Source organism: Loxodonta africana, chromosome 22, assembly GCF_030014295.1.
Source record: "Loxodonta africana isolate mLoxAfr1 chromosome 22, mLoxAfr1.hap2, whole genome shotgun sequence".
NCBI classification, from domain to species: Eukaryota; Metazoa; Chordata; class Mammalia; order Proboscidea; family Elephantidae; genus Loxodonta; species Loxodonta africana.
In genome coordinates, this window is record NC_087363.1 from 38,418,791 (window position 1) to 38,440,005 (window position 21,215).

General features: G+C 42.6%; 1 protein-coding gene across 30 annotated transcripts in view; it reads left to right on the forward strand.

Moving 5' to 3' along the window:
* NR2C2 (nuclear receptor subfamily 2 group C member 2) overlaps positions 1-21,215 on the forward strand; it is a 128,700-nt gene that overhangs the window by 83,472 nt on the left and 24,013 nt on the right. For 27 of the 30 annotated variants that reach the window (XR_010319043.1, XM_064274846.1, XM_064274833.1 and 24 more), the window contains 7 exons: positions 2,846-3,046; positions 4,642-4,744; positions 14,602-14,781; positions 16,833-16,980; positions 17,743-17,836; positions 20,098-20,231; positions 20,759-20,797. Coding sequence is in view for 28 of the 30 variants with exons in the window: in XM_064274846.1 (XP_064130916.1) it covers positions 2,846-3,046; positions 4,642-4,744; positions 14,602-14,781; positions 16,833-16,980; positions 17,743-17,836; positions 20,098-20,231; positions 20,759-20,797 (899 nt within the window). In the remaining 2 variants the exon portion in view is untranslated. The remainder of the gene's footprint in view (positions 1-2,845; positions 3,047-4,641; positions 4,745-14,601; positions 14,782-16,832; positions 16,981-17,742; positions 17,837-20,097; positions 20,232-20,758; positions 20,798-21,215) is intronic. The other 3 variants (XR_010319044.1, XM_064274834.1, XM_064274838.1) reach the window with 1 other exon arrangement.

Sequence of the window (21,215 nt, forward strand, 5' to 3'; positions counted from 1 at the left end):
CAGGCTGTGGAGGCCTTAAAATTGACACAAAAATAAGAAATCCCTTCTTACCTTGCTCCCCTACCCCTGCTTTGTTATTTTTGGCAGGCAAGGAGTATGAACAATTGTTCCAAGTAGATGAAGTTTGCCTCTCCTCCACAGGTGGTATAAACATTAGTGAGTTTTGGGTACCTACTCTCAATTTGACATTTTTTCAATCTCATTAAACAGGAGCCCACCTGCTAGTGTTTATTAGCAAGGTCTCTGCCTAATGGAGTCACTGGTGGCGTCGTGGTTCAGTGCTACGGCTGCTAACCAAAAAGTCAACAGTTCGAAACCGCCATGCATTCCTTGGAAACTCTGTGGGGCAGTTCTGCTCTGTGCTATAGGGCCACTATGAGTCGGAATCAACTTGATGGCAGTGGGTATTGTTCTTTGGTTTTCTGCCCAGTGATCACCCTTGGATTCCAGTAGGGTATTACGGAGATTTTTTTTCCCCATGGAGGAGATTTCTCTAAATGGAGAGTACAGATATCTTGGGAGGGGAGAATAAACAAACAAAATAACAAAAGAAAATTGTCATTCATTGAGTCTTTGGGGGGAAAAAAAGACAAGGCTGATCAGAGCTTTGGAATATGTGTTATGCACAGTCACCAAGACCTTCTGTCCCTGTCTAGACATAACCAACTCTTACCTTCCACCACCTACCTGGGCCCCATACCTTCCATGCTTTTGCCAAGAGCATTGGGAAGGAGCACAAGAGGAGATGACATGCCTTATCTCTGAACATGCCACGTGTGGTGGAATTACTAGCCTCACCATGGTTTTAGTTAGTAATTGAAGACCCCTCTCGATTACATACTATTTCGTTTCTTAACAGGGAAAACAGTTTAGGAAGGAAATAAGATTTGGTAGACAAAAAAGAAATCAAACATTTGACTTTCAGATCTCAGGTTATGAGGACCTTCTGGAGGCCATCTTACTTACCTCCCACCCAAGGCAGGAGTCCCTTCTATGGCAGCTGAGAAATGTGTGTCACCCAACCTGTGTCTGAGATCTTTCAGTTGAGGATTGGGTAGGAAAGCTTTTTAAAAGTGAATTCTTTTCACAAGGTTTTCTGTATCATGTTTTACTTTTCCAGGCGACTCTGGCTATGTCATGGGTTGAAACAATGAGAGATATTTCCTTTCCTTCTCTCTAAGTCTGTTCTTTTTCAGCCTTAAAGATCTTTGGTCCTTCAGTTGGAAATGATGACATACTAGGATTTTTATCCAGCTATCAGCGAAGAATTTATTCTTGTGTCTTACGTTGCTCCTCTCCTGTTCTTTCTCATCTTGCTCTTGCTGGGCTCCCAGCTTCAACACACTTGGCCATGGCTTCCTGTCTTACTTCATTCAGGTGTTTGCCCGAATGTCACTCCCTCAGAGAAATTTTTCTTTCCACCGTTGCCCCCTTGCCTCCTTCCCCGTGTCATACTCCGTTCACTTATTCTGCTTCACCTTTCCCCATGGCACTTACACTGACTGATACTCTGTCATGTCTTTATTCACAGCCTGTTTTCCCTGCTTGAAGGTTAGTTTCAGGAAGGCAGGACCTTTATTTGTTCATGTCCCTGTCTCTAGTACCTAGAACAGTGCTTGACAGAGTGGACACTCAACAAATATTTGTTAAATGATTGAATCTTTTCTTTCCTTATGTCATTAAAAAAAAAACTAACATTGTCTGGTTTCCAGACTGGAGAGTTGACAGAGCTATTGTATCAGACTCTGTGAGTTTGTTGTCTGAACCTTGGAATTCCGTTTCATAAAGGAAGAGTCTGTCAAGGGGTGGTGCAGATGCCACACCTGCCATTAAATGTGTTATGCTGTACAAAACTGAACCCAAATTCTAGCCAGAAGTGCAGCACATCTCCCTTTGCCCATATCCTAGCAACAACAGACCCGAGTCCCATTTGCAGTGGGGACCTGCTGGTGTCCTGAGGGAGAGGTGGGTAGTGCTCCAAGCTAGGGGCACGTGGACTGGGAAAGGGGCAGGACAGGGATTAGAACAGTTTCAAAGAATTTCATAAGTGGGTATAAGAAAGGGCGCTTGTGCTGTAGCAGCGGTTTTTATTGCAGCCAGTGCAGTTAGCCAACAACTCTGGGAGGAGGTAGGCTCTGACAGCTGTGGCTTCTGAAAAGTGGGAGCCCTTGAGGTTTCAGAGTAAGGAGTTCTCCAGAGTCAGCATGCACTGCCTTCAGTGTATCCCACAAGCTTTTACTTTCTTCTCTCCATGTGCCCAGCCCTCTGCTGGCCCTGAGTCACACGTGGTCTCTGCCTTAAAGACCTCAGAATCTAGAAATGGGAGTGAGTTGGGTGGGTGGTAGAAGCAGGGTCAATCAATGGTGAGTCGAGTATGTGTCAGGAAGGGACTCCCTGCATTCTGTCAGCCCAAGCCAAGATTATTTACAGGACCTTCCCTTCAGAAATGGCCCATCTTTAAAGTGGTCATTCCCAATTTTTTTGTTTGCCCATGTTATTTTATTATGCTAGGTCAAGGATATTATTCTTTTTTAAGTTAAACCTATCATTTATTGTTTATTATTTATTGCCTTCATTTCATAAAAGAAAGGCATTTTAATTCTAAAAATAGCAGGAAAGGTATAATCCTAGAATAAAACTAGCCTTCTGAAAATTAGTTTCTGAAGAATTCACTACTGTGTTTTGTTTTTTTTTTTTTTCATTTCACCATGGACTGGTGAAATGGCATCTTGGACCACATTGGCTCAGGGACTGGTGTTTGGCAACCACCGTTTCTGAGCACCACCTACATGTGCACAAGGTGCACGGTGTTCCTTGAGGGCAGCCTCCATGTTGTGTCTTGTAGATTGTGACAGACCAGCAGACAGGACAGAAGATCCAGATAGTCACTGCAGTGGACGCCTCCGGATCCCCCAAACAGCAGTTCATCCTAACCAGCCCAGATGGAGCTGGAACTGGGAAGGTGATCCTGGCTTCACCGGAGACATCCAGCGCCAAGCAGCTCATATTCACCACCTCTGACAATCTCGTCCCTGGCAGGATCCAGGTAAGGCCTGCTGAACAGTCATTCATTTCAGCAGTTCTGCTTCTGAACTTGTTCCTGACTCTTAAACTTTTGCCTTGGAGGCCAAATCTATCCCTAGAAGGCCCTTTGGGGACCTGAAAACATGGCAAGTTTTCTGCTTTGGCCAAAGTTAAAAAAAAAAAAAGAAAGAAAGAAAGAAACAGCAAATGAGTGGCAAGACCCAAAGGGCAGCCAGGTACAGTGCTCAGAGGGGATGGAGTTTGAGACAGGAAAAATCAGTAGCCCCCAGGAGACTGGCTATTAGCAAGCTGGCACGGAGGGCACTAGAGAATTTTTTCCTATCTAAGGCCACGTGGTGGCCACAGCAGGACGACCCCTGACTTGTTCCTGACTCTTACCTCTGCCTTGTCCAGATTGTCAAACCTGGTCCCTATGTCCTGCCCATCCTTACTCCTGTGAGCTGCTAGCTCTGGTTCCCTCAGCTCTCGCCTCCATCTATGCCCTGGTTCTCCCTACTCTGGCAGGGAGGAGTGAGGTCAGGGACAGGGCATAGGAAGGAGAAGCACAAGGAGCATTGGGTTGAAGGGAAGCAGGAGTGTTGCTCAGCATAAGGTGGGGAAGCGTAAATTTCCTAACTTAGAGAATAGATACTTGAGGCTAGGGTCCCATGTTTAGTCAGAGTTAAGGTACTTTCTTTGGGACTTTCCACTATGAAGAAATTTAAGGAAGGAAAGAATTTTTTCCTTCTGATAGAGCTGGGCTTTCAGAACTGTACTTTTGAGACACCTTATACTGCAGGTAGTAAATAGTGTCTCCTCCTTCCTTTCCGAGAGTACATTCTAACCATCTGAAATCAGAATTCCTCCTTTCTTATTTCAAGTACTCCTCGTTTGTGAAAGGATGGCTGTAGATTTTATTGCATATTTCACAAGAGGTGATTCTACATAATGATTTCTGTATATATTCCCACTATACATAAAGTCATTTTAAGGCTTATCATTGGCTCAAATTCAGATATATTTTAATAACAACTGTTTTTTCCCCTGTTTTATATTGATACAGTTTTCTCTGAGATGAGTAGCACTATTTGTCACCTAGACAGTTGGTACAAATGAAGAGGAAATAGCAGATTTCAGAGACTACATACCTTTTCTAGTCCTCTCATCTCCAACTGGCTCAGTGAGAAACCTGGTTATTTAATTAGGTAATAGAGCTTGTCTACTGGCTGTTTCTCTGGCAAATCCACCTCTTTGCATACTCCCATGTTTAATGGGAATAGAGAGGCTGCCAGAAGGACCATAAATACTGCATGTTGGAGCATCTGTATGTGGTTGCCCACATGGCTCCAGTCCTGGGTGGCTGAAGTAGCCAGATACAAGAACGTAGATGAGTGGAGACCCTCCCTGACTCTGGAAAATAACCTGCTGAATGGGCCCAGTCAGCGAGCAGCAGGACCGTTTTGGATATCAGGTCGTGTTGTGGGTGGAATTTTCCCAGTTGTTCTGCCCAGAGTTCCTCCTTAAAAACTGAGGATTAGGAATTTATAGTTAAACATTACTTTGCTCAGTGATCTGGTTTTTAATCAACACCTTGCTTATTTCCTGATTTCTTCTCAGATCGTCACGGATTCTGCTTCTGTCGAGCGTTTGCTGGGGAAGGCCGACGTCCAGCGGCCCCAGGTGGTAGAGTACTGTGTGGTCTGTGGAGACAAAGCCTCTGGTGAGTAACCCAGGAGTCCCGGGTGCGTATCTTGAACAAAGTCATGAACCGGATTGGGGGTGGGGCTGGGACAGTAGCTAACAAAGAGAAAGCATTTTCTGTAGGTTCCAAAATGTGAAGTCTGCTTTTCTTATTGGAGTAGTAATGTAAATAAACATACCAGTATGTCAGGTTATTAAGATCCAAAGGAAATGTCAAGAAACTAGTCTGTGATTTGTGAATGTTGGTTAAATGTCTAACATACAGTTGTTATGTACATACCACTAATTCAGTTAATACTTGCACAGTGCTTTGATATTTCACAAGATGTGCTATTTGTATAATCCCCCTTCGTCCTAACTTACCTACTTACATCATCTTCTCACTATAACCCAGTCTGATACACTACTGTAATAGAGGAGGAGGGAGCATGTGGTTCTGGCTGAGTCCCAGGGTGAGGAGATTGGCCTCACAGACAGCCACACCTGTGAGCTGTGGTGTTTGAGTGTGTGCATGTTAGGTAAAGCAGGGGAAGGGCATTCCAGCTAGTGAAGTAAAGGCCCAGAGAGTTTTTTGTCCACGTCCATGGTGTCTCTGGTAAAGAGCTCATGGGCTTCTGTGGTTAAGATGTGGTATAAAGAGACTGGAGATGTCTGACCCAAAAGTTCAGACTTTGGCCTGCTAGAACTGGGAAGCCATAGATGGTAAGAGAGACAGGCAGGGAGGAATGGAGAAGTATTTGATGAGGGCAAAGTTCAAGTGATTCCATGGACATAGGCCTGCATTCTGTGATGACTGCTTGGTTCCATTTTACTCTTTAGTCATGAAACTCACAGGAGCTTAGGAGACATTGTGATTCTGGCTGAAAAAAACAAGAGACTGGACCATGTTTCTTAGGAGGACAGCCCCAGGCAAGCATCTGCAGCACATCAGGAGCTCCAGCTTCCCCTACGAGCTAGTGACACCATTTGCTCTGTCACTGTTGCCCTGCCTCTGCTCCCACCCCTTGTCCTGGTAAACCAACCATCCCTACCCCTCCTCTGAGGCCCTTACCTACTTCACCTGCTTCAAGGAGACAATGGTGCCTCTGGTCCTAATCGCCCTTTTGTACAGCCTCTCTAGCAATTTGTTGTGCTGTCTTTTAAATGATTCTTTGCAAATCTGTCTTTCCCTACCAGACTGAGAAAGACCATGTCTTATCCATCCATCTCTATGTTCCCATCTTCTCACACAGCAAGGAGGAGGCATTTAGCAAATTTGAACAAATGAATGAAGCATGAACATAACAGAGGCTATAGAATCTGCTTGGTTTTTCCCACTTATCAGTCTTCTTCTGTACTAAAAGAAAAGGCCTAGCACAGGCTTTCCTATGCTGTTGTCTCAAGATATTAGAGGTCACTCTAAGGGATAGAAAGCACGAGGAAATAGACTGCAAGGAAAGAAAAAACAATGTATACAAAAGTAATTTTAGCAAGACTATTTTTTATTTCTTTTTTTTTTTTTTTTCACAAAAGCTTATTCTTAACTGTACAGCAGGCCCCAAGACAACACTTCATTCTAACTGTAGGTGGCAATAGCAGTACAGCAGGGAATCTAGATGTTTAAATAGGAATGGAATCAAGGGTCACCATCGCCTCAGTCGCAAAGAACAGCTTATTTTTTGCCCTATTCTAAATTTCACCCGTGGCCAGGGGGCCCTTCCGTGTAGCCTTTGCTTTTAATTCAAGTTTCTTCTGCTTTTCTTCTTGTTTCTTCTTGAAAGCTTTATCTTCCTCATCTGTTTCCTTGGCCTGCTTCTTGAGATGTTTCAGAGGCTTCTTTTTGCCACCTTCTTGGCCAGACATGGTGCCTGCCATCCCTTCCCTAGACCCTGCCACCAGGAGCGGGCAAGACTAATCTTAAAAACACAAAATTGAAATCCTCCAAATGTGCACTCTGGTTCCCCACGCTAGAGCTTAGCACAGTCGGGCCCTCTCTGTTGTTCTTAGGTGCCATCAAGTTGGTCTGACTCACAGCGCCCCTGAATGAAACACTACCTGGTTCTGCCCCATCCTCACAATCGTTGCTGTGCTTGAGCACATTGTTGCAGCCACTGAGTCAGTCCATCTCATTGAGGGTCTTCCTCTTCTTCGCTGACCCTCTACCAAGCATGATGTCCTGCTCCAGGGACTGATCCTTCCTGACAACATGCCAGAGTGTTTGAGACATAGTCACACTGTCCTTGCTTCTAAGGAGCAATCTGGTTGCACTTCCTCCAGGACAGATTCGTTCGTTCTTCTGGCAGTCCATAGTATATTCAGTATTCTTCTCCAACACCACAGTTCAAAGATATTAATTCTTCCGTCTTCTTTATTCATCGTCTAGCTTTCACATGCATAGGAGGTGATTAAAAACACCATGGCTTAGGTCAGGTGCACCTTAGTCTTCAAGGTGACATCTTTGCTTTTCAACACTTTAAAGAGGTCCTTTGCAGCAGATTTGCACAATGCAGTGAGTCTTTTGATTTCTTGACTGCCGCTTCTATAAGTGTTGATTGTAGAGCCAAGTAAACTGAAATCCTTGACAACCTCAATCTTTTTTTTTTCTTTTGGAAAAAAAATTTTTTTTTTTTTTTTTTTTAATTTTTATTGTGCTTTAAGTGAAAGTTTACAAATCAGGTCAGTCACTCGTACAAAAATGTATATAACCCCACCTCCACCTTGCTATATACTCCTAACTGCTCTCCCCCTAATGAGACAGCACACTCTTCCCTCCACTTTGTATTTTCGTGTCCATTTGGCCAACTTTTGACCCCCTCTGCCCTCTCATCTCCCCTCTAGACAGGAGATGCCAACATAGTCTCATGAGTCTACTTGATCCAAGAAGCTTACTCTTCACCAGTGTCATTTTCTTTCCCATAGTCCAGTCCAATCCCTGTCTGAAGAGTTGTCTTTGGGAATGGTTCCTGTCTTGAGCTAACAGAAGGTCTGGTCGGGGTCCTTCTAGTCTCAGTCAGACCATTAAGACTGGCCTTTTTATGAGAACTTGGAGTCTACATCCCACCGCTCTCCTGCTCCCTCAGGGGTTCTCTGTTGTGTTCATTGTCAGGGCAGTCATCGGTTGTAGCCAGGCACCATCTAGTTCTTCTGGTCTCGGGCTAATGTAGTCTCTGGTTTATGTGGTCCTTTCTGTCTCTTGGACTCATAATTACCTTGTGTATTTGGTGTTCTTCATTCTCCTTTGCTCCAGGTGGGTTGAGACCCATTGATGCATCTTAGATGGCCACTTGCTAGCGTTTAAGACCCCAGAAGCTGCCCTCCAAAGTGAGATGCAAAGCGTTTTCTTAATAGATTTTATTATGCCAATTGACTTAGATGTCCCCTGAAGCAGTGGTCCCCAAACCCCTGCCCCTGCCACGCTAGCCTTCGAAGTGTTCAGTTTATTCAGGAAACTTCTTTGCTTTTGCTTTAGTCTAGTTGTCCAGACCCCACCTGTATTTTGTTGTCTTTCCCTTCACCTAAGGTAATTCTTATCTACTATCTAATTAGTGAAAACCCCTCTCCCTCCCTCCCCCATCTTGTAACCATCAAAGAATATTTTCTTCTCTGTTTAAACTGTTTCTCCAGTTATTGTAATAGTGGTCTTAAACAGTGTTTGTCCTTTTGCAACTGACTAATTTCACTCAGCATAATGCCTTCCAGATTCCTCCATGTTATGAAATGTTTCACAGATTCATCATTGTTCTTTATTAATGAGTAGTACTCCATTGTGTGGATATACCATTATTTATTTATATATCCTTCTGTTGATGGGCGCCTTGGTTGCTTCCAGCTTTTTACTATTGTAAACAGTGCTGCAGTGAACGTGGGTGTGCATATATCTGTTCATGTTAAGGCCCTTACTCCTCTAGGATATATTCCAAGGGGTAGGATTGCTGGGTGGCATGGTAATTCTATTTCTAGTTTTTTAAGGAAGCACCAAATCGATTTCCAAAGTGGTTGTACCATTTTACATTCCCGCCAGCAGTGTGTAAGTGTTCCAGTTTCTTCACAACCTCTCCAACATTTATTATTTTGTGTGTTTTGGATTGATGCCAGCCTCGTTGGAGTGAGATGGAATCTCACTGTAGTTTTGATTTGCATTTTTCTAATGGCTAATGATCGTGAGCATTTCCTCATGTATCTGTTAGCTTCCTGAATGTCTTCTTTAGTGAAGTGACTGTTCATATCCTTTGCCCATTTTTTAATTCGGTTATTTGTCTTTTTGTAGTTGAGTTTTTGCAGTATCATATAGATTTTAGAGATTAGGCACTGATCGGAAATGTCATAGCTAAAAACTTTTTCCCAGTCTGTAGGTAATCTTTTTACTCTTTTGGTGAAGTCTTTGGATGAGCATAGATAGGTATTTGATTTTTAGGAGCTCCCAGTTATCTAGTTTCTCTTCTGCATTGTTAGTAATGTTTTCGTATACTGTTTATGCCATGTATTAGGGCTTCTACCATTGTCCCTATTTTTTCTTTGATGACATTTATCGTTTTAGATTTTATATTTAGGTATTTGATTCATTTTGAGTTAGCTTTTGAGCATGGTGTGAGATATGGGTCTTGTTTCATTTTTTTGCAGATGGATATCCAGTTATGCCAGCACCATTTGTTAAAGAGACTCTCTTTTCCCCATTTAAGTCACTTTGGGCCTTTGTCAAATATCAGCTCCTCTTATGTGTATGGATTTATGTCTGGATTCTCAATTCTGTTTCATTGGTCTATGTATCTGTTGTTGTACCAGTACCAGGCTGTTTTGACTACTGCAGCAATATAATAGGTTCTAAAATCAGGTAGTGTGAGGCCTCCCACTTTTTTCTACTTTTTCAGTAATGCTTTACTTATCCAGGGCCTCTTTCCCTTCCATATGAAGTTGGTGATTTGTTTCTCCATCTCATTAGAAATGTCATTGGAATTTGGTTTGGAATTGCATTGTATCTATAGATTGCTTTTGGTAGAATAGACATTTTTACAATGTTAAGTCTTCCTATCCATGAGCAAGATATGTTTTTCCACTTATGTAGGTCTCTTTTGGTTTCTTTCAGTAGTGTCTTGTAGTTTTCTTTGTATAGGTCTTTTACATCTCTGGTAAGATTTATTCTTAAGCATTTTATCTTCTTGGGGGCTACTGTAAATGGTATTGATTTGGTGATTTCGTCTTCGATGTTCTTTTTGTTGATGTAGAGGAATCCAAGTGATTTTTGTATGTTTAGCTTGTAACCTGAGACTCTGCCAAACTCTTCTATTAGTTTCAGTAGTTTTGTTGCGGATTGTTTAGGGTTTTCTGTGTATAAGATCATGTCATCTGCAAATGGAGATAAACTTCTTCCTTACCAATCTGGATGCCCTTTATTTCTTTATCTAGCCTAATCACTCTGGCTAGGACCTTCAGGGCAATGTTGAATAAGAGTGGTGATAAAGGACATTCTTGTCTGGGTTCTCAATCTCAAGGGGAATGCTTTCAGACTCTCTCCATTTAGGGTGATGTTGGCTGTTGGCTTTGTATAAATGTCCTTTATTATGTTGAGGAATTTTCCTTCTATTCCTATTTGCTGAGAGTTTTTATCATGAATGAGTGTTGAGCTTTGTCAAATGCCTTTTCTGCATCGATAAGGTCATGTGGTTCTTGTCTTCTGTTTTATTTATATGATGGATTACATTAATTATTTTTCTATCGTCGAACCATTCCTCTCAAACCTGTTATGAATCCCACTTGGTCATGGTGATTTTTTATTTTTTTGATATGTTGAATTCTGTTGGCTGGAATTTTGTTGAGGATTTTTGCATCTAAGTTCATGAGGGATATAGGTCTGTAATTTTCTTTTTTTGTGGAGTCTTTACCTAGTTTTGGTATCAGGAATATGCTGGCTTCATAGAATGAGTTTGGGAGTATTTCCGTCCTATTCTATGCCCTGAAATACCTTTAGCAGTAGTGGTGTTAACTCTTCTCTGAAAGTTCAGTAGAACTCTCCAGTGAAGCCACCTGGGCCAGGGTGCTTTTTTTATTGGAAGTTTTTTGACTGCCTTTTCAATCTCTTTTGTTATGGGTCTGTTTAGTTGTTCTACCTCTGTTTGTGTTAGTTTAGGTAGGTAGTGTGTTTCTAGAAATTCATCCATTTCTTCTAGGTTTTCAAATTTGTTAGAGTACAATTTCTTGTAGTAATCTGATACTTTTAATTTCTGAAATCTTTTAATTTCAGTTGACTCTGTTGTAGTATCACCCATCTCATTTCTTACTTGGGTTGTCTGCTGGTGCCTGAGGATTTCTTTTGTTGCTGTCTGTTCAAGTTGTAAGGATAATTCTTTGATTTTTGGCCCTTTTTTCTTTTTGTGTGTGTGTGTTTATTGATACAAATTGACCTCTGAGCACTGCTTTCCCTGTGTCCCAAAGGTTCTGATAGGAATTGTTTTCATTCTCATTGGATTCTATGAATTTCTTTATTTCATCCTTAATGTCTTCTATGACCCAGTCATTTTTGAGCAGGGTATTGTTCAGGCTCCACGTGTTTGATTCCTTTTCCCTGCTTTTTCTGTTACTGATTTCTACTTTTATGGCCGTATGGTCAGAGAAAATGCTTTGTAATATTTCGATGTTTTGGGTTCTGCTAAGGCTTGCTTTATGACGTAATATGTGGTCTATTGTATAGAATGTTCCATGTGCACTAGAAAAGAAAGTATACTTGGCTGCTGTTGGGTGGAGTGTTCTGTATATGTCTCCGAGGTCAAGTTGGTTGATTGTGGCATTTAGATCTTCCGTGTCTTTATTGAGCTTCCTTCTGGATGTCCTGTCCTTCACTGAAAGTGGTGTGTTGAGGTCTCCTACTGTAATAGTGGAGCTATCTCACTTTTCAATGCTGCTAGAGTTTATGTATCTTGCAGCCCTGTCATTGGGTGCATAAATATTGAATATGGTTATATCGTCCTGGTTTATTGTTCCTTTAGTCATTACATAATGTCATTCCTTGTCCTTTGTGGTAGATTTAACTTCAAAGTCTGTTTTGTCGGAAATTAATACTGCCACTCCTGCTCTTTTTTGATTGTTGTTTGCTTGATATATTTTTCCACCCTTTGAGTTTTAGTTTGTTTGTGTCTCTAAGTCTAAGGTGTGTCTCTTGTAGGCAGCATATAGACGGATTGTGTTCTTTTTAATCCATTCTGCCACTCTCTGTCTCATTATTGGTGCGTTTAGTCCATTTATATTCAGCGTAATTATAGATAGGTATGAGTTGAGTGCTGTCATTTTGATGTCTTTTTTTGTGTGTTGTGGGCAGTTTCTTTTTCCCACTTAATTTTTTGTGCATCCCAGACCCAGTGCCATTTATATTCAGTGTAAAAATTATAGATAGATACGAGTTGAGTGCTGTCATTTCGATGTCTTTTTTTGTGTGTTGTGGACAATTTCTTTTTCCCACTTAATTTTTTGTGCATCCAAGACCCAGTGCCATTTATATTCAGCGTAATTATAGATAGATACGAGTTGAGTGCTGTCATTTGATGTCTTTTTTTGTGTGTTGTGGACAGTTTCTTTTTCCCACCTAATTTTTTCTGCATAGTAGTTTATATATTGTCTTTTCCTCTGATTCTTTGTCATTGATTTTGTTTCTGCTGGGTCTTTATTTTTTTCTTGTATTTTATTTTGATGAGTAGGATAGTCTCCTTTGTGGTTACCTTAATATTTACCCCTGTTTTTCTAAATTTAAACCTAGCTTTTATTTCTTTATATCACCTTGTCTTTCTCTCCATCTGAAAGATCTATGACTACATTTCTTAGTCCCTCTTTTTTGGTTTAATGTTGTCTTTTACATAGTTGTATTTTTTTATCTTGATTTATTTTTGTGATTACCCTGTCTGGGTTGACATCTGATTGTTCTGTCCAGTATTCCAATCTTGGGTTGATTCCTGACATTGATCTTCTATCCAAAGAACTCCATTTAGTATTTCTTGTAGTTTTGTTTTGGTTTTTACGAATTCCCTAAACTTCTGTTTATCTGGAAATGTCCTAATTTCACCTTCGTATTTGAGAGACAGTTTTACTGGATATATGATGCTTGGCTGGCAGTTTTTTTCCTTCAATGCTTTATGTAAGTCATCCCGTTGCCTTCTTGCCTGCATGGTTTCTGTGGAGTAGTCTGAGTTTATTCTTATTGACTGTACTTTGTAGGTGACTTTTTGTTTTTCCCTAGCTGCTCTTAAAATTCTCTCTTTGTCTTTAGTTTTGGCAAGTTTAATTGTAATATATCTTGGTGACTTTTCTTTTAGAATCTACCTTATGTGGAGTTCAGGGAGCATCTTGGATAGATATCTTCCCATCTTTCACAGTATCAGGGAAGTTTTCTGCTTACAAATCTTCAACAGTTCTCTCTGTATTTTGTGTTGTCCCTGCCTGTTCTGATGCTCCAGTCACACATAGGCTATTTCTCTTGATAGAGTTTCATGTGATTCTTAAGGTTTCTTCATTTTTTTTAATTCTTTTATCTGATTTTTCTTCAGATATGTTGGTGCCAAGTGCTTTATCTTCAAGCTCACCAATTCTGCCTTCTACTTGCTCAATTCTGCTCCTCTGACTTTGTGTTGAGTTGTCTAATTCTCTAATTTTATTGAACAACCTCAGTCTTTTCCTGTTTATCATGATGTTGCTTTTTGGTCCAGCTGTGAGAATTTTTGTTTTCTTTATGTCAAGGTATAATCTAAACTGAAGGTTGTAGTCTTTGATCATCAGTAACTGCTTCAAGTCCTCTTCACTTTCAGCAAGTAAATTTTTGTCATCTGCATAATGCGCGTTGTTAATGAGCCATCCTCCAAACCTGATGCTGCATTTTTCTTCATATAATCCAGCTTCTCAGATTACTTGCTCAGCATACAGATTGAATAGGTATGGTGAAAGGATACAACCCTCATGCACACTTTTCCTGACTTTCAACCCCGCAGTATTCCCTTTTTCTTTTCAAATGACTGCCTCTTGATCTATGTACAGGTGCCTCATGAGCACAATTAAGTGTTCTGGAATTCACATTCCTTTGAACCCTCTGTAGCCACTATAAATGACTATCCTGTAAAATGTGTCATCTCCAGCAATGTAGCTATGAAATTGACTTAGGTAAAAAAGACAGAACCAGAAGAGCATATCCATGGTCTGTCTCAGCTGACATCAGTGAGGACATTTGTGTGAAAGTACGTTGTGAGCTAGGAAGGCAGACTTAAATAAGGGGCTCTTTTTAATGTCATTGGTTATTCAAGGTTAGACACACCAAAGTAAACAAGATTAGAACAATGAGTTAGATTTAATAAATGTATTTTTAGAATTGTGTCTTCGTGAGCCACGTGGCAGGCCTTGTCTTGGGCCTAAGCAGTCGCAGTTCCCTGGGGAAGGTCTAGAGCCTAGGACATGAGCCAGAGAGATGGAGTAAATGCAGATGTGAGCCCCTGTGTGATAAAACAGCACAACCATGATGTGTCTGCTCTGTTCCACTCCTGGAAGACAGGGGAGCTGAGGAAATTCACAAACCCCCATCTACAGTGCTAGGGCCAGGTTCCACAGTGGACAGTGCAACTCAACCACCATCTCTAAGCTCTTCCTGTTAGGTCTTTTGTGTACTAAGAGCATTGAGGTCATGTCCTTTACCAGCAGTCACATAACCGCTCTGGGCTTCCATTTTTCCATCATTACCTCAAGGATTGTGGAGAAGTCATGGGCACCAGTCATGGGCACCATGCTAAATGTTCAGGCAGTAGCCTGCTGGTGTCCACATGGCCATCGGTATCTGGCACCGTAGCACCAGTCAGTTTTCTATATCTACCTTAAAAACAGGGCCTGCCTGTCCTATTGGCGAACTGCCTCATGTATTGTTCCTCCTTTCAGGTCGTCACTATGGGGCCGTCAGCTGTGAAGGTTGCAAAGGTTTCTTCAAAAGGAGTGTGAGGAAAAATTTAACCTACAGCTGTCGGAGCAACCAAGACTGCATCATCAATAAACACCATCGGAACCGCTGTCAGTTTTGCCGGCTGAAAAAATGCTTAGAGATGGGCATGAAAATGGAATGTGAGTAAGAGTATTAAAAATCACAATGAGTAAACACGGAGGGAAGAAAATGAGCAAGAGTCTATTAAATTAGTGTTCTGTATCAGAGCCAGTAGAGCTGGGGTTGATCAGTTCCTATGGTGTGTGTAGAAAAGCCCTATTCTGGGTAAATGTGGGAGGCAGTCCAGTGGAGTGGGGTGAACACAGGCTTTGGAGTAAAGCAGATACCAGAGCACTGACACCTAAGCGCTACGAGGCTTTGGGAAAACATGTTGCCTCTCTTAGCCTCAGTGTCCTCATCTATAAAACAGAACTCCTTACCTTACGTACAGCTCTGAGGCTTAAGCGAGGCTATGCTTTACTCACTGTTTTCTTAGCCTCTGCACTCAACAGGTGCTCATCACAGGCACCCAGAAAATAATCCCACCACCACCCCCCTCCAGGGAGGCAGAAAGGAAGTCCTAAGGTAGATTATGTTCTTGCCATGGTCGGAATTTGTGCCTGGCTTGATTTTTTTTTAGAGTCATGTAGTTTGGATCAGTTCTATATGATGTGGGCCCTTCAGTCTTTTGATGAAATATTAGCATCCTTTTTAGAGTTGATCTGGCGCTCCCCAACCCCCCAGGGGTTGTGTCCAGCTGCATTGGGCTTCTTTGGGGCTAGGCCTTCTGCCAAGCCCTCTGTGCAACTGGGCTTCTACAGAGAGCGCTGTTGTCCCTGGGTATGGGGCAGCCAGGGAACGTCTCAGGCCCCTGCTTTCAGCTCCTGTGTCCAGAATATTTGGGGTCAAGAATTCCAAAACCAGACCCTCACCCACAAGGACTAGTAAGCATTGGGGTCTATTTCCCAGTTAGTGGTGAAAACAAGACCAGGATCCAAGATAGGCAGCAGAGAGAAATCCAGAGGGAGTGGATATGGGCTGTCAAACCATGGCGGGAAAATGGAGGTTGGCAGAAGCAGGCACACTGGGCCTGACAGGGCTGCAAGCTGCATCCCCAGCAGTAGGGAGAAAGGAGAAAACCAGGGTGATTGGCCTGGCTTGGCAGCCCTGGACCTGTTGAGGGTGCTACCCTTCTCTCATCTCCTGCAAGATCCCCTAGGAAGGCTGGACACCAATTCAAAAGTATCAGTGTTTGCATTTCTGGAAACAGAACGCTGCAGAATTCACCAGGGAACAAATGAAGATTTGTTCTTTGAGAAATTAGAGGTATCAGCCTGATCTCTGCCTAGTGTGATGTTTTTATTTTATCCAGCGATGCTGTTCTTTCTCCAGGGTGAATGAGCACATCACTGACTTGGTGTAGAATTGGCCCACATTGACAAGTTGTCCTGTTTATCAAGAGTGAATAGTTTTACTCAGAACATTGACTGGAATCAGCCTTTTCCAATCACAGCTATAGTTACAAAACTCAGGAGGACCCAACTGAATTTCAGTTTGGTTAGCAGGATATCTGAATTCTAGTCTCTGGAGCTCATCCCATACTCCTTTCTTTTCAGCACACCTTCATATGCTTCAGTTCTTTCTGGCATGTAGACCTGTTTTTATACCAGATTGCTGAAAAGAGATTGCTAGTGTGATATAAAATTAACACCCATTAAACAATTTGCAGAAGCTATTGTTTGAGGCTTGAATTGAAAGTTAGAATGGTTCCTTTATAATTTGTGGTGTTGGACAAGCTCTCTGTTAAGGACCCACTTGAAGATGAGGCATTTCTCATCTTGGAAAGAGTCTCTTTTGTTAGTAGCAAGAAGTGATAACACAGGAGGCTCAGTGTGGCCCTCCCACGACGTGCAAATGCCCTGCCGCGGTTTCTTAGCATGCGGCCGGCACCTGCCGTCCTGAGCTCTTTTTTTGTTCCTTTTTATTTGACATGGCATTGTTTCACGTTGAGCCCTTCTCTCTTTTGGCTGAAAAGTCCACCATAAAAACTGAGCTAGACTAACCTAGCTCCAGAGCTTAGCATCCCTGCAGTAATTGACTGACTGAGGAAGACCCCTTACTTTACCATGAGAGATACAGTTTTTATTGACTTGACTTTTTTTCTCTAAACATGAATATGTTGTGATTTAAGCTGTGCAGAGTGAACGGAAACCCTTCGATGTGCAGCGGGAGAAGCCAAGCAATTGTGCTGCTTCAACTGAGAAAATCTATATCCGGAAGGACCTGAGAAGTCCCCTGATAGCCACCCCCACATTTGTGGCAGACAAAGATGGAGCAAGGTCAGTCCCCTGGTTTCATGAAGGGTGGCATCAGGAGCAGCCTTTGGAGCTGATTGGAGGAGGCACAGATATTCCTTGGAGAGGGGGCTTTTATGACTCCCTGCCCACCTACCACAGCTTTTAGAGCTGTTTTACCACCTTCCACCCTTTTCGGAACGGCTCCAGTCACACCTCTGGACAGGCCTGAGGATGGCTGACTAAAGATGGCCTCAGAATTCCGTCTGTCTCAGCGGCTCAAGTCATCTCCTTCTTAGTTTGGGCATCATTTAATATATAGGAAAATAATTCGTTCCATAGTTCAAAATTGGGGGCTTTTTTGAAGTACAGACACTAGGTCTAAATCCCAGGTGAGATCCCAGATAGTAAGGTAATTTGCATGTTCTCTTTAATGTAATTATTTAATTTAAAAGGAACAAAGAGGGAAAACAAGAAACCACAAATGCATCTGGAGAAATGGAGTCGAGGGTACTTCGGTAATCTAAAGACCAGGTTAACTTTATTGGCAGAACCACCACAGTCTCCAGTCAGTCTGGAAAACTCTGGTGGCTATGTTTGATGCTGCTTTAGACCACAGACTCGGCTTTGTGCACAACCCTTTGCAGAGAGAAGGAGGTTATTTAGTCACTCGGGGAATGCATTTAGTTAGAGCTTTTCTGCCATTCAGACACTCCTGCACACATGGAAGGGACAGGGAAGTGCAACACGATCTCACTGTGCGTACAATGTTGGAAGCTACTCTGGGTTTCTTTATGTCTTAAATAGACAGACAGGTCTTCTTGATCCAGGGATGCTTGTGAACATCCAACAGCCTTTGATACGTGAGGACGGCACAGTTCTCCTGGCCACGGATTCCAAGGTGATGTTCTCTACCTACACCCTCACCTCCTCCACCGTGTTCACAATGTGCTGCTGCTTTAAATGTGTGTGCCCCGCATCCCCCTTCCGGGCCTGCAGAAACCACACTGAAAGCATAACCTTCTGCATCTCTGTGTGCTTCTTGTTGTGACACAGCTTTCTGGGATTTGTTTGAGGGATGCTGATGGCTTTGCAGAAACCCCGGTCAGGGCTACCTGGTCATGGTCATTTATAACACATCAGAGTTTAGAGTTCAATTTGGTGAAAAGCGTGTGGTTCTGTTCTCTTATTAAGAGGTTTTTTTTCCCCCTGGCACACACATTGGTAAACTGCTGGCATCCTGAGAAAGCAGGTACTCATCCTAAGCAGGCCTTTGTCAAAACTCCGATTCCTTTTTATTAGATGATCTTCTGGAGGAAGTTCAACCAGGATTCTAATAATTCTAAAACTTTGCTAGAGTAAATCAGCCATAGGGAATTGACCTTGTTGTGGACAGAGATGGCCTGTTAACCTGAGAGAGAGAGCAAACTGGCTAACTCCTCCAGAGGTAACCCGAGCAAAGGAATGCTCTGTTCTTCCCTGACACTGTGTCGCAGAATTGATGGTCTCTGTTTTTCTCGTTTTGACGTTCCTGATGTAAACCAGTAGTGAAGCAGCAGCAAGCCGTGGCTGAGGTCCGATTTCTGTAGTCTGAAGGGGATGGCTGGGTAACTGAGCGTCCTGGTGGTGCTGCTATTCTTCACTCCGAAGCTGAGCCACAGGGTTCTTTCTCTGCTGTTTTCATGCACATTAATATGCACACTCGGGACGGGAAGGACCATCATCTTCTGGGAGAAAGAGGACAAAAATTAGAGCTCTTGGCTGGCGTGGAGGCCTGCCCTTTGCCCGTTAGTTCCCTTGGCTGGACTTTGAGCCACCTGTTCCTGGTCCAGTGATGATCTGCATGACATGAGCTGACGAGTTCCACCTGGCTCTCTGCTCCTTGCCCACCAGGCCTTCTTGCTGCACCGGGGGGTGTAGAGAACACATAAGCCCGAGGGGAAGGCCTTCCCTGAAGAACCTTAAAAACTCCTGATGACCATCATGGGATTTCCTGGCATCCATTCTAACTGTGCAGTCCATACAAAGGACTAAAAACAAGAATTCCGCCCCCCCCCAAAAAAAACTCATGCCCTTTACAATCACCACACAATTCACACACACACACCTGCAGCCCTAGGCAAACACTAATCTAGTTTTTGTCTCTGTAATTTGCCTATTCTGGACATTTCATGTAAATGCAATCATAGAACATAGAGTCTTTTGTGACCGGCTGCTTTCAGTCAGCGTGTTCTCAAGGCTCGTCTGCGTTGTAGTATGTAGTAGCACCTTATTCCTTTTTATGACTGAATAATGTTCCGTTGTATGGATATACACAGTTCTCTGTTCAACAGTTGGATAGACCCTTGTCAGATACACGGTTTGCAAATACTTTCTCCCGTTCTGTGTGTTGTCTTTTAACTTTCTTGATTGTGCCCTTTGAAGCACAAAAGTTTGTAATTTTTGTGAAGCTCAGTTTATCTGCAATCACATGTGTAGTTTTTTTTTTAAATTGTGTTTTAAATGAAACCTTACAGAGTAAATTAGTTTCTCATTAAATAATTTATACACGTCATTTTGTGACTTTGGTTACCAATCCCGCAACATGTCAATGCTGTCCCCTTCTCGACCTTGTGTTCCCCATTTCCATTTGTCCAGCTTTCCTGTCCCTTGCCTCTCATGCATGCCCCTGGGCTGGTGTGCCCATTTAGTCTCATATACACGGTTGAGCTACGTGTATTTTTGTTTTATCAGCCTGTGTAATCTTTGGCTGAAGAGTGAACGTCAGGAGTGACTTCAGTACTGAGTTAAAAGGGTGTCCAGGGCCATACTCTCAGGGTTACGTGTGTGGATTTATGTAACCGCTACATTATGTTGAGTGAAAGAAGCCGTTTATATGAAGTGTCCGGAGTAGGCAAATTTTAGAGACAGAAACTATATTAGTGCTTGCCTAGGGCTGGGGGGAAGGTAGATGTGGGGTGACTGTAAAAGGCATGCAGTTTGTGTGGGGATTCTTGTTCTTAGTCTTTAGTATGGACCAAGATCTAGAACTATACCATCACCAAAAAGATCTCCCTTGTGCTATCCCTTTATACTGACACCTCTCTAGAAGGGCTGTTTTTGTTGGCCTAAGAGTCATTATGTGTGTGCTCATTTTTAATGCTGTTATTTTTTTTTTAATAGGCAGAAACAAGCCAGGGAGCCCTGGGTACACTAGCAAATGTAGTGACTTCCCTTGCCAACCTGAGTGAATCCCTTAACAATGGTGACACTTCAGAGATCCAGCCGGAGGACCAGTCTGCAAGTGAGATCACCCGGTACGAGCCCATGAGGACAGGGCTCCCCTCCTGACGTGCACACACAGTCGCTGTGTTTTGAGTGTGGACGGTAGCATTGTGACCCCCACCCTGTATTTAATCAAGGGTTGTCACAGTGACCCTGCACATCTGCCTTCTTTCCAGTTTTAATTACGGGAATGTGGACCCACTTACATTAGGTGGCATAAAGCAATCAAAACTGCTTTTCATTCCAGACAATGAAAAAGGAGATTGAGTAACTCAGTGGAAGCAGGGGAAAAAAACCTTTCAGTGGCCAGATGTTATATTTGTATTTATCACTGTATATTGCACCTGAATATTAATAGATCGTCCCCCCTTTCACTTCTGTTTTGTCCTGTTTTTCTCATGTATATTTTCTCCAAGTAGTGAATTTCGACCCTAAAACCACGAGGGCAGATGGATAGATAGATATAGCTGACAGGTAGCAGTAGCTGGTCCCAGACGTCTGTAACTGGCTGCTGAGGACGCTTCTCTGCAGCTTGGCTCTTGTGTTTTGCTCCTTTCAGGAGGGACCAGTCAATCCTGCCCATTGTGCCAGTCGTCAGGTGAGGAGCTGGGGCCACACAAGCGCTCTGCCCGCATGTTCATGTGTGGTCAGACAGCAGGATGAAAATCTAAGTTCAGTGGAAAGAGGACGGGATTTGAGTTAGAATTCTGGTTCCACCACTTAACTAGCTGGGTGGTCTTGGAAAAGTTATTTAATGTCTCTAAACCTCGATTTTCACATTTGTAAAATGGAAAAAATGCCTACTGTGAAGGGTATTATGAAAAAATAGAAATATGTATGTGGAAATAAATGGTACTTAGCTCAGTGGCTGAGATGATGTACAAATACTCAGTAAATACAAGCTTTCATTGTTATCCCTTCCCTCAGGAGGTATAATTTAGTTATCTTTCCCCATTTCATTATATGTCTAACTTTTATCTCAGCTAGAGCTCTGTTCCCCGTAAAATCTGTGGATT